The 12,892-nt window shown below is 34.8% G+C and overlaps 1 protein-coding gene and 1 long non-coding RNA gene across 18 annotated transcripts; one reads left to right on the top strand and one right to left on the bottom strand.

Annotated features, from left to right (window-relative positions):
- Window positions 1-107: 107 nt before the first annotated feature.
- LOC147553011 (uncharacterized) lies at window positions 108-1,767 on the top strand. The gene is made up of 3 exons (XR_015238561.1): window positions 108-249; window positions 430-991; window positions 1,682-1,767. It is a non-coding gene; the product is annotated as an uncharacterized LOC147553011 (long non-coding RNA).
- Window positions 1,768-4,295: 2,528 nt separating this feature from the next.
- Window positions 4,296-12,818, bottom strand: LOC147553010 (protein FAR1-RELATED SEQUENCE 9-like). 17 transcript variants are annotated; one of them, XM_086667258.1, is made up of 12 exons: window positions 12,119-12,323; window positions 11,059-11,206; window positions 10,534-10,635; window positions 7,019-9,292; window positions 6,772-6,938; window positions 6,417-6,473; window positions 6,223-6,325; window positions 5,259-5,333; window positions 5,068-5,151; window positions 4,763-4,992; window positions 4,589-4,664; window positions 4,296-4,497 (listed from the first exon to the last, which is right to left on the bottom strand). In XM_086667258.1, exons 4-7 carry the CDS (start codon window positions 9,288-9,290, stop codon window positions 6,290-6,292), a joined length of 2,532 nt encoding a protein of 843 aa, XP_086523384.1. In that variant the 5' UTR covers window positions 9,291-9,292; window positions 10,534-10,635; window positions 11,059-11,206; window positions 12,119-12,323; the 3' UTR covers window positions 4,296-4,497; window positions 4,589-4,664; window positions 4,763-4,992; window positions 5,068-5,151; window positions 5,259-5,333; window positions 6,223-6,289. The 17 variants fall into 17 exon arrangements, with proteins under 17 accessions (XP_086523384.1, XP_086523374.1, XP_086523383.1 ...); XM_086667248.1 differs by having other exon boundaries at window positions 5,068-5,154; window positions 6,223-6,309; XM_086667257.1 differs by lacking the exon at window positions 11,059-11,206 and having other exon boundaries at window positions 12,119-12,423.
- Between the last annotated feature and the right edge of the window lie 74 nt (window positions 12,819-12,892).

Genomic DNA, 12,892 nt, shown 5'->3' with positions numbered 1-12,892 from the left:
TTTTTCTTTTCTCTCTCTCTAGAACAGATCTAGAGAGGGAAGGTTTGTTCTCACGAACTAAATCAACTCTCTCTCGTCTCCAGGTACTGTAAATAGATACTGTAAATAGCAATTATAATGGGTATTAAAGATTGCTGATTTCGGAGTGTAGGAAGATTTCCTATTCAATAATTCATCTTCTCTCTCTCTCTGCTGTAACTCTTCTTGACTGTCCAACCCATTTCTTCTCCCTAAAAAAAAGCAGAAAGGGTTAAGCTCCTCTCTCTCTCTCTAAGGCTCCCATGACCTTATTTCTGTAAAAATCACTTATTTCTGAAGAATCTTCAGATCTGGGTTATCTATTTTGCTTTTTCAGTAATACCCTTTCGTTTTCTCAAGTTAATTTGATTTGATAATTTTGTCTCACTTATTGTCCTTTTTATGTTTCAGATCTAAACTTAATTCTTTCTCTTCTTAACACCATTTGGAGTTTAAAAGTTCTTAAATCTTGAACAAAAAAAAATGTTACCACAAAAGCAAGGAGAAGAATCCATTATTACTACAAGTTATGAAGAAACAGAGACTGATGGAAGAAGATCAAGAGAAGAAGATGAAAATAGCAATTATTATGGTGGGATTGTGTCTCACCATCAACCATACCAATCTGATCCCATTGCCGTCTCCGAGGAGGTACACTCGAAGAAGAACCCTCTTTCAATTTGATTGAACTGTGTAAAGGATTTAACTCCTTTGAACAAAAGGGGTTTTAGATTTAGGATTTAACTCCTTCTCTCTCTCTAGATCCGTTCGAGAGAGAGACAAGAAAAAAAAAGTTGTTTTTTTTTTTGTTTTGTGTTTGAAGGTCGCCGGCCGGTCAATTTTCCGGCCGGCAAAAGCCTGAGAAGATGATGAGGTGTCGAGAAGATGAAGTGGCAGAGAGAGGTGATGAGATGGAGGAACCTTTTTTATAGCATCTTCTAAAATTAGAAGCCCCTTAGCATTAAAAAGAAGAGTTAATTCCTATATGGCCCCCTACTTTGTGACCAGCTTCCTTTATGACCCCCTTTTTTTCGTAAATTCAAATATGACTTCCTATTTTTATTTAAATGGCGTAAATACCCTTCCTAATTTCTAAATAAAATATTAAAAACATATTTATTTCCACCTCACCTCATCTCTCTCTCCACCTCATCTCTCTCTCTCGGTCTGTTCCGAGCAGACCTTCGAAGGGTCTGCTCGAACAGACCCTTGAAGGTCTGCTCGGAACAGACCTTCAGATTTAGGTCTGGTTCAACAGATTCCGGCGAAGGGTAACCCCTTCGCCGGAATCTTTTGAGAGAGAGAGAGATGAGAGTTTTTTTTTTTTTTTTTCAAGGTCGCCGGCCGGAAAATTTTCCGGTCGGCGACCTTGCCGGGGAAGACAAAGAGGGAGAGGTTGAAAGAGAGAGAGAGAGAAAAAGAAAAGTGGAGAGAGAGAGAGAAAGAAAAGTGGAGAGAGAGAGGTGAGGTGGAGAGACATGTGAGGTGGAGATAGAGGTGAGGTGGAATGTATTTAATTTTATTTTGAAAATTTATAAATAGGAAGGACAATTAGGACATTTACTTGAAAATAGGGGGCCATATTTGAATTTACGAAAAAAAGGGGGCCATAAAGGAAGCTGGTCACAAAGTAGGGGGCCATATAGGAATTAACTCTAAAAAGAAACATAAAAAGTCAATCTTATTTGACTAGTTTTATGAAAAGTCTTTATTCCCTGGAGAATTTTCTTTATTCCCCAAAGCGGCGGCAAAAAAAAAAAGAACATTTTGAAGCTAGTACCGCCTTGGCATTATTTAATTAGGATTTTCATTAGTTTATGTAAAGTTTGTAAGTATTATTTATTCCCTTAACATAAAGAAAAATAAGAGAGAGTTAAAAAGAATAAGACACGTGAACGGGGGATGTGTTTTAAGTCTAAAATCGCATGATCAATGAGTCTAAAGACCAAAGATAATCTGAAATAGAAAATAAATCCATTCAAAGTAAATTACATGTCTATCCTCTCATTCTCTTTTACTACCTAACCTATCCTAAGTTAAAAAAAAATAACCTAAAATAAAATATACCATAATATTTAGAGATTCATTAAATGATTTTCTCAAAAACAAACTTTCCTTCCGGAAAAATAGTTGCCTTTACCGTTTAGCAGAATACTTTCTTTTATATTTCTATTAGAATTGGGCAAAAGCAAACCGAAGAAAGAGAGAGAGCATCGTCACTTTCTAATATATGAACTAGGTTTTGATTTCATTTATCATCGACGCCCAAATTAAACCGAGTGAAAAAGGTGAAAGCATCGAGTGGGAGAGAGAGAGAGAATCGATTGCTGGTTTCATTCATCATCTGCAGTAGTGAAGAGTAAGAAAAAACAAACGTTAAAATAAAATATTAAAATGTTGTTAGACTCGATAAGATTCTACCAGAATAGAATTTTATTAGAATCAACCTATTGTAACAAATTCATATCAGATGGTAACAGAATCAAGAAAATGCTAGTAAAATACTAAAAATGTAACAAAAACAATTTCACATAATATATTTTAATTACTAAAAAATATTTGTTAACCTACTGTAACAAATTCATAAGATGCTAGCAAAATATTCTTGCTTTTTAAACTACTGCATTCAAATTTATTCAACCGATGCTAATAGAATGTAAAAATTGCTATTAGAATCAATGAGATGCTAGATAAATAGTATTTGCTTTTTAAACTACTTTATCAAATTCATTCATCAGATGCTAGTAGAATGTAAAATATGCTAGTAGAATCAGTAAGACGCTAGCAAAATAGTTTGCTTTTTAACCTCACAAAAGAATTTGTAGATGTTTAATTGGATCGAGGTAGAGATAAAAAGCAAATCACAAATTCATACTTTCTAAAAGTTCAAAGAACATAGAGTTACAGAGAGAAAAAATCGTTTTTGGGAGAGAGCATCTCGTTTTAGGTAAATATTCATTGAATTGGTAGGTTAATTTAGACAAATATCAGTTTTGGAAATAATATATTTTCTTGAATTCAAAGAACATATAGTTACAGAAAGAGAAACTCGTGTTTGGGAGAGAGAAACTAGTTGTAGGTAAATATCCATTGATTTGGTAGGTTACTTTAGAAAAATAGTATAAGTTTTGGAAATAAAGATTAACAGTAAATATCCACCATAAATATTCTTTCATAAAATTTATGAAAAGAATAATTGTATTAACTCAACCATTATAAACCTTTGGTTTACCAATGGTTAAAAAATATTTATGAAAGGGCAAAATTGAGAGAAAAGTAAAGGATTGATGCATGAGGCCCACCAAATAGTAAATTTTTGGACTTATTTTACATTTTCGGTTTATTTTGGTTTTATTTTATTTATTGATTTAGGAGTGGATATATGACTAATTACCCCACTTATTTTTTGACCTTAAACTCAAAAATCCTTTAAAATATACCAAAGGTTAAGCTTGAAAAAAATTGGAGACCCAAAAGATGAGACACATTTATGGGAAAAATGACCAATTGACCACAAATGGGGCTAAATAGGAAATTACCTTTTTTTTTTTATGAGAAAATAGGAAATTACCTTAAAGTTGTGGTCTTCTGATTCTAATCAGTGTAGGTTATGGGCATCCTAAAATGTTTGTAGAATTCTTGCATCCAAGATTCCAGTGGAAAAATTTTGGTTGCCTCCCCCACCTTTTTTTTTTTTCTTTCACGCTGCTGAAAAGGGAAGGGTTGCTAGTAGACTGCTATTATCGCGACATCTCAAAATTTGTTTCTTTCCCACCACCAGTCCACCACCTCTAACAACCCTCATGGAGAGTTCGCTCTGACGTCTCAAACCCTCAAATAGGATTTCAAACTCCTGAAGGATCTTAGGATGCCAGGCGACACACTCATCGAATGCTTTGCCTGAAACATCTATCCCTCGTCTCAAACGAAAGCATGAGAAAGATACAGAGACGATATAAAAAATAAAAAGGTGTGAGAAAGATGAGGAGACAGAAACAGTGTGAGAGAAGTGGTGATGGTCAGTCAGTGGTGTAAGGAGTGGAAGAAGAAATAATATTTTTAAAGGATAATGCTACTCAGACACCCAAAGTACAGAAGAAATCAAGAAAGTAGGCATTTTCTACGGCCCTGCCTATTTTTATAAAGAATTTTGGTTTCTACGGCCAAATATTGGGGATCCAAATTAGCTTAGGTCATTCAAAACTAAAACTAATAAGTATGAAACTTAAACATAAACAAAACGCATTTGATAAAAATATAATTATAAGCACCATTACTTAACAAAAAGAAGAGCCTTCCATTACCAACAAAAATCAATTTGTTATGCAGTTTTCCAATATCACAACTTACTACTAAGGAGTATACAACAAGTATATATATTGAAATAAATAAATTCATTTCACTCTTCATAATCTCGAAATCTTTGTAAAGAGACCTTCAGTCATATTAGATGTATATGCTCAAACCTTCAAACGAATCCTGTGGCTCCTCAGTATTCAGTAGAGTTCGCTATAAGTTCGTGAGCATGAGGGGAGGAGGATGACAAATAAATAAGTTTAACATTACTTACGTCTCAATAGAGCAACTTGCTTATTGGTTTATTACTTTGTCGGAGATGCAATCCCGTGCCACTTCGAATCAAAGATCTGCAAAATATCAAGTATCTCTCATAATCTAAGTTAATGTAATATAAAACTCGGATTTTACCAATTGTGGAAGAGATTGAGAATCCTAATGAACAAACCTCTTGATCAATATTATCCTTTTATACATCCAACTGAATAAACCATATGCATCTTTAATACCTATCACGATCTCATATGTCAGTCTAATTCTACCAAACTAATGTTCTCGTCCAACTCGGATATTACTTGATTGTTGGTGATTCATACTGATATTCCTGAATAGTTCACTTGAGAGTCCAGTTCAATTTCCTAGTGGTGAAAACTGAGATTCATCAGAATCTGACGACTCCTGTATAACATCCAAAAAGATTAGTATCAGGATGAAACATAAAGTAAGAACCATAACTTGCACCAAAAGATTTACCTCACTAGAATTGATACCTAGAGCACCTGGAGTTGTTCGAAGATCCATATATGTTGAATGTTCTAGTGCACCATGAGGGCTTAACTGCTAGACAAGATTATGACCATGATTACTTTGATTCGGTACATTCCAATTTCGACTTTCGTGTAGTAAACATGATAATTCAAGAAATAACAATTGATAAATATTACCTGGCCGGACTCAAACCTGGGTGGCATAGAAGAATGTTGGTAAATAGCTGGAACCCGTGACTCTCCATATGATACCTGAATTTTATATCGTTGTAAGCTATTAACAACGGATACACCTTTTTAATACTTTTTTTTGTAAGATATGGGTACTGCCAGTTACTTCAATGGTGTAATATGAAATCATGTGTGTACATCTCGTGCGCACTTATCATGTTATGTCCACAGGATACCACTATAGATTAAAATTATTTGTGTATTTACAATGGCCGGTCCTGAAGTTAACAGGTAACAGATTAAGTAAATATCTGATTTGAACGCATTTGTGGAAATTTCAACAAAAGGTTTACGGTCTATAAAGTAGAGATAGAACACGACTAGAATTGTTAATATTTACTGTTGAAACTCATAAATCTTCAAATGACTTGAACAAAAGATATTTTCACTAACGTGTATACATATATATATACATATATATATATATATATATATATATATATATATATATATATATATATATATGCAATTGTGATGCCTAGTAATTTTTTAGATCTTTTCGGATATAAAATATAATAACGAGACATTGCTTCTAAATACTCCTAACAGCAACAAAGGGATCTTTTTCTTTAACTTCTACAAAGAATCCCAATTTAATTAAGAAACTACCTAAAACTTATTCTAAACCGACAAGCAATTAACAACTAATCAAACTAATAAAGTAAAAAATAGAGGTAAGATTAGAACAAATGAAGAGAAATTAAAAAAGCCCTTCTCGATTCACTTCAATTTATAACTAGTGCAATAAAAGTCAATTGTGTCCATGTTTTGGAGTTTTCCTTGCATTGCCATATCAGACACTTCATACCGGTGTCTGATAGCGTACCTATATTGGAATCGCAGTATATATGTTACATAAGTAACAATGAATACGTAGTGTATACATACTGATTTGACAGTTTAAACCCACCTGATGAGACTTGAACCCAGTGTTCGGAAAAGTTGGTTGTGTGTGCATATTTGCTAGGAACTGTGGCTTACTGGAAACAAAATGGGCCTGCAAAATGAAATTTCTGGAACTCAAGTGAGCTTGATATGTTTTCAAAGCAAACATATCAAAGATGGTAACTTTTTAGTTTAAAGAACGAAACCACCAGCCCTTACCTCTGGAATATTATTAGTGGTAAATGGATAGGACTCGATCCCAGGAATACTGGATCCCTGTAGTTATGAAGAGATGAACCAACATTAGATAGAGTTAGGAGAGATTTTTAACCTACACTGACTACACCACTGCTTGGGAAGCTTTGAGTAAAAATATGTATACCTTTTGGTACTTTTTGCATAAATAATCAAGGTTTTTTGTAACTTGATTACCTTCGGTCATGCCCTCTAGTTAGGACCACAAACTCTATTTTGTACATACACCTTTTTCAATTTATTCAGTCTTTCTTTCAAAAACAAATCACTCGGCCCCCAAAAATTTAGATACATTAGATTAGAACACATTAGCTAATACCTGTGTGTATGGACTCGGAATATAAGGCAAGTTGGGGCGCATAATGGGATAGAAAAATTGCATCGACTCTGACATGGGAACGGAGTTGGGTGCGGCATTCAACTGAATACTTGGTTGAATAAGTGATCCATTGCTCTTCGCCGTAGCTAGTACGATATGATTTTGCACTATGATCAAGAAATTTGTTAACAACAAATTATATAAGCTAATACCACTAAAAAAAATAAGTTTTCGCAACCTGTATTACCTGTTTCTTGTCTTAAATCACTCATGTTAGGGTCACTGCTCGATTCAACAATGTCATTTCGAGATTTCTTCCTTTGTCCTATATGCATGCAAGTTGTTAGTCTACCACTGAATAAGCCACTTCCCTCACTTCCTTCTGCCACAGCCACTCTTTCCCCAAAACTTACTGGTGTATGATGAGACCGAGTTACTAGAGTTGTTTGCAAACCATCTTCAAGACCTATTTCAGTTACTTTACTAGCAGCTTCGACTTCTGCCATGGCATTGTCCATGGCGCGTGTGGCGACCGAATAAACATGTTGATTAAGGGCACCCTTTTTTGCAATTTCAACAGCCTTTTGGAAGAGCTCATTATAACGTAAAAACATTAACGAGTTGCAATCATTTTGAATTGGGTTCCCCTCTCTGTCTCTTACAACCCCCAGCTTAGCATCTTTCGACCATCTTTTTAAAACGTATTGAACTGGGAGATCATGGATATTTCTATGATACAGTACCTTTATAATATGGCGACATAGGATTCCAACAAACTCGAATCTCTTACAACTACAAACAACTTGACAACTAGAAGGATTGATTGTAACCAGGCCTTTTGACTGTTTTTCTTGCGTAACTTCATACTTGTAGCATATCCCATCAGCACACAGATCTTCTACCTTACACAAAATCCATTCTTTGTACTCATCTGCAAACATTTCAAATGCAGCCCGTGTGTACTTTTCTGCAGCTTGCATTAACATCGGTGCTGGAAATAGCAAATTTGGGGTTGTTTGAATGGACAGAAAATCTTCATGCAATTCTCTCTCACGCCAAGAACCAAGAGCCCTCTCATAACGTGCAAGAAACTCTGTAGAAGTGTATTTTCTTTTTACAAACTTCTTTAAGAACTTGTTTATACATTTATTATGCTGAGTAGTAGCTGTATCGGCACAAAAAGTGTCACGTCCACAAATTAATGCCCATTTCTGACGAGCGTCAAATAAATCATTTAACCATTTTGTTCCTACCAGTTTATAATCATGCAACATCTTCTCCCACGCAGAAATGAATTCTTCTTCGGTCCCGTAACCATATATACACTTGTTGAAATCATGTAGAAAGCCCGAGATCCAGTAAACATGAGAAAGATGCTTAGAGGCATTCTCCAATACATGCCACACACAAAAGCGATGTTGTGCTTCTGGCATCACAATAGAGATGGCCTTGGAAACTGTTAAACACTGATCTGTAAGGATTGTTTTGGGTTTTTGTCCGGACATTGTTTTTAGCCATGTTCCAAACAACCAGATGAAAGACTTTGTGGACTCGTCTAATATTAAAGCTCCACCAAATAAGATCGTCTGCTTATGATGATTAACCCCAACAAATGGTGCAAACGGCCAGCCATTGACGTTAGTTCGATAAGCTGTATCAAAAATAACAACGTCTCCGAAGTAACTGTAGTCCATGATTGACCTTGCATCTGCCCAGAAAACGTTAGTCACCTGATTTTCTTTATCAACTATCATGGAATAAAAAAAGGTCGGATTTTCCATTTTCTTCCTTGTGAAATGATCTAATAGTGCACGTACATCCGCCTTCCCAAGTTTTTTCCCTTTATTTTGGATATGATTTCCATTAGCTACTTGTTTATTTCCAAGACTCTCGTGCCGATCCAATTGTTGCCGGATGATTTTTTGGGAGCCATCTGGGAAAGTCCCTACAGCATGTAAGTTTTCAACTTCAGCAATAGGAGCCTCTGCTATTCTTCTTTGTGGTCTTAATCTATATGATTTTGATGTAGTCGGGAGAGGATGGTTATGTTCATAAATGATATCAGTAACAACCCATTTGTTCTCGTTTTCATATTTAATAACCATCCGCGCCATACAACCAGTTCTTATTTGTGGTCGTTCCTTTCTCACATACTGATATCGGTTATCTTTCTTACGTATACCTTGTTTAAAACATACGAAAACACGTTTCCGCATTGTTCCATTTGCCCTTTTAACTAATTTGTCCCTACGAACACTAAAACCCGCTCTTCGAGCAACCTCACTATATCTGTCAAATGCTTTCTCTTCTGATTCAAACACCATACCTTCATAGATTAAGTCCTCTAATTTATTGAGATCGACTTCATTTTGTTTATCTAAATCTCCTGCTATTCTTTGATGATCATCATTTAAGGTTTCCTCAATCTCATCTTCCATAGTTTGTTCGACAATTTCGTCTATATTACCAGCTGAAGATCCAGAACATCTACTATTTGAGCTCCTTCCACTGGTATCCATAGCTGCGCAATACAACATTAATGTTCAAGAATAGTGAGCGAGAAAAATTTGAGAATACATTTTCATCTTTAAAAAAAGAAAAATTTATACTTGCTTTCTTTAAGCGGAAAAAATAGATATCATGTGCTCTTAAAAGTATACGAATGTCTTTCTAGCATTTAAGATTTACCAAGCTACGAATTAAGTATCCAAGAAGTTCTTTTGATGTATGATTAATAGATCTGTCAAGTTCTCGGATTCTGAAGTAGCACATATTTAAAGACTGCATGCTTCTAGAGGAATAGTCTAATGCCGCGGCAATTCGTTTCCCATAAAAGAAAGCAGAAAAATGAACACCAAATTAATTCAAATTTCAGCAAGTTAAATCATTCAAGCTTAATACTATATCTGCCTGTAAAATCCTTTTATTTGGATAGGAACCTCATAGCATTCATGACACAAACGAGGGATAAATCATTTATGTATGGTTCGTCACACTCCACCCCTTGCAAAGGATTTTGAAGAGGAGTCATAATTGACCTAGGTAAATTCATGAGCTCAATCCAAACTTCACAAAATATTTCTAAAGATAATCTTGATGACTTTTGATTCATGTTTTACAGCTTGAAATTTGAAGTTAAAATGTACTCATTTGTCATGGCCGACACACCCAAGGAACATCCCAAAGATTTTCAAATTTACCTACCCTGCATTATATTTCTGATTACTAGTTTACTACTTTTAAGCTTAAATTAAGGAAACTAATTGGTGTGGGCTGTGCATCTATAGATATAGGTTGACCCCCATAAATTTACACAATTAATTATGTCTCTAATACTCTGTTTAGTTGAAATATGTAGACCGGAACGAAAAATAAGTTAGAGTTCCATTATTTTCTATATAAACGTGTGCAAACCTAGGAATTGAGATTTCTCAAGTAAGGGCCACTACTTCAGCTATGAAACATTCACTCCTTAACATGATAAGTTGCTTAATTGTAACCCACTTTTACACCCAGAGTTACAACAGTATAGCACAATAAAAAAGGAAAATGTATCTCAAGTTATGATGCTCGTATGAGTAGTACAATTACATCACCGTGTAGTACAATTAAATCATTGTGTTAGAAGACAGAAGATTATGATCAAGAGAATTAATTGTGGTTTAGTTGGTTGTCCTTTACGAAACTAATAGGTAATCCCTGTCAACTTTATAATAGCAACTAAACTCAATATACAAAGAAAAAAAATACCAAGATAAATACCTTGCTTCGTCTTGGCTAATTATTTGGATTATTTTATAGTATCCCACGTCAACAAGAAAAATGACATGATCCTTGTAATAGTGTCTCTGCTTCTTTCTTCAGCTGCAATAAATAAAATAAAGATGCATCAACAGCAAAAAGCATAAACTCGGAAAACCAATATTATCTCCTTAGCCAACCAGAAACCTAGTAAAGAATCGATATCATAAAGTAATAGTACTAATAACATATTCGCTAACAATCATACTACCAAATGGACAATACTTAGGATTCCCCTATTTGTCACTGACAAACAGTTTAAGAAGCATGCCACTAACAAATGCAAAATAGTTAAAAAAAACGGGTGTTATTCACTAAAAGTAGAGTAAAAAATGACAGCCAGGATCTCATATGTGTCTTTGACAGATGATTTAAGAAACATACGACAAACCAATGAACGTCGGTAATAATATGAGGAACATGTTCACTGAAAGCTAGAGTATGAAATGGATATTGTGTCTTTGACATAGGACTTAAGAAACATACGACAACCCACTGCGACATTCCAGATGAACGCATGGTGGCCACATCCAATTTTCACATTATCGATGTAAAAATGTCGTACGAGCCAATGTAAGTGAAACTCAATTAGCTAAAAACTGAGGCCCCATGATAATCTTGGTAGAACTAGTTCCTGAAAAGCACAAAAACTATTGATACAACTCAACTAATTTCATCATGATCGAATTTTGCATGTACCAAAAGAATACAGCCTAAATGAGAGTTTGTCCATTATCCATAACAATTCAAACAGGCTATTTTAGTTTAATACTTCTTATATTAACAAAATCTTAAAGTTAAATGATGCAGTATAAGGTCTTAGGTTTTTTCCTTTCAATTAAGGGGAGACTATAGCCCACAATTACATTGAATGACACCTATTCACGATGCCATGACAACGATTGGATAATAAGCTCATAACTGTCATGAAGTGCCCTAAAGGCATATAAAAAAACACCTCACTTTATTTACAATCTATAAATTGGCATAATCCGAAACGAGAACCATAGCATCAAGAATCGATCCCATGACCTCTTTGGTTTGGGGGGGTTGCTCTCAATTCAATTGAATCAAATATGTAGTTTTAAAATATTAATAAAAATCCAATTTTTGAACCCAGAGAACTAAAAGTACCTCACAACAGCTAATACTAGAAACAGCTTTAGTGAGTAGAAACTGCAAATCTATAAATTGACAATGAATCAACATCTCATTAGATACCTAAACTTAATAAAACCAAATTCCATGGCCTAACTAGGAATCAGAGCAATTGAAACCCCTCCGAATCAGCTCAATCAAATTAATCAATCAAAAAAAGTTGAATAACAAGGAAAACCCACTTTCCAATTCCCTCAAATGAATAGGAAATTTCTCAATCTCTGTAAGAGAAAAGAGAAAATCAATTTCTCAGTTGAATACCTTAAATTTGCTTCAAATAAGCATTAGTAAAAGAAGTAAAAAAACATGCAGAAAAAACTGACCTTTATGATTCATGAAGATTAAATGTATAAGAAAATAGAGAGATTGGAAGTGATTAGAACTTTACCTTTGAGGGTTTTGGTGGCACTTGTTTGAAACAAGGAGAAGAAGAAAGGTTTGGCTTGAGAGCGAATTAACACATAGGTCGAAAAAGATAGAGAGAGAGAGAGAGAGATTGGATCTTTTTTTCTGTAGGAATGAATGATTTTCTCTGGATTGGCAGACCAGGAAGCGTTATTTCATTGATCACATATTGCGTGATCGATTTGTCTGAGTGGACGAGTAAGAATTTGTGTGTTTAGTACCAAATTACAGTGGTGGTCAATTGGTCGTGTCGACCCACAAACTCATTGTGCAGGACAACTAAGTGGTGAATTGGGATGTCTCGGCCCACCACGGTTTAGTCTTTGGCATGGCAGGCTTTGGATTTTGAGATACTAGACTAGTTGACTTTAGTATGTTAGGACTTCAGATGCGCTCCGCTCCAACACTTATTTGTCACTCCTACCAAGTTACTTATGTGGATCTTATGCAAAATGAATATATTTCCACATAATATATTTCTTTGGTGTCATACATAACTTTTAATCGAAGTTTGACTCTAAAGTTCATGCGATATTGACCCATCGTTTGATAGTTAAGTCTTGGTGATTCTTACTCCTATCATAGACTCTTGATTATGGGCAAGTCTTTTTAGAAATGAGTAGATCCCAACTTTGTTCACTCCCGTTTAAAGATATACATGTGAGTTGTATCTGAATTTACTCGAGATATGAGAATGTTTGTTTTGCATCTTATGAGTCCACGGATTAAATAAGTATATATCATAACCCATCCCTGA

The sequence above is a fragment of the Eschscholzia californica genome, unplaced genomic scaffold (genome assembly GCF_041429995.1).
Source record: "Eschscholzia californica isolate CP2 unplaced genomic scaffold, dmEscCali1.0.p SCAF_3, whole genome shotgun sequence".
In the NCBI taxonomy this organism is placed as follows: domain Eukaryota; kingdom Viridiplantae; phylum Streptophyta; class Magnoliopsida; order Ranunculales; family Papaveraceae; genus Eschscholzia; species Eschscholzia californica.
The sequence above is the reverse complement of the archived record's forward strand: the minus strand, read 5'-3'. Positions and strand labels throughout refer to the sequence as shown.

Bases quoted from the DNA above. Each gene is read 5' to 3' on its own strand.
- LOC147553010 (XM_086667244.1), bottom strand. From the start codon at position 9,290: ATGGATACCAGTGGAAGGAGCTCAAATAGTAGATGTTCTGGATCTTCA. The intron at 6,474-6,771 runs GTATTAGCTAAT...TCATAACTACAG, and splicing joins TTCCGAGTCCATACACACAG to GGATCCAGTATTCCTGGGAT. The intron at 6,310-6,416 runs GTAAGGGCTGGT...TTCATTTTGCAG, and splicing joins CCACTAATAATATTCCAGAG to GCCCATTTTGTTTCCAGTAA.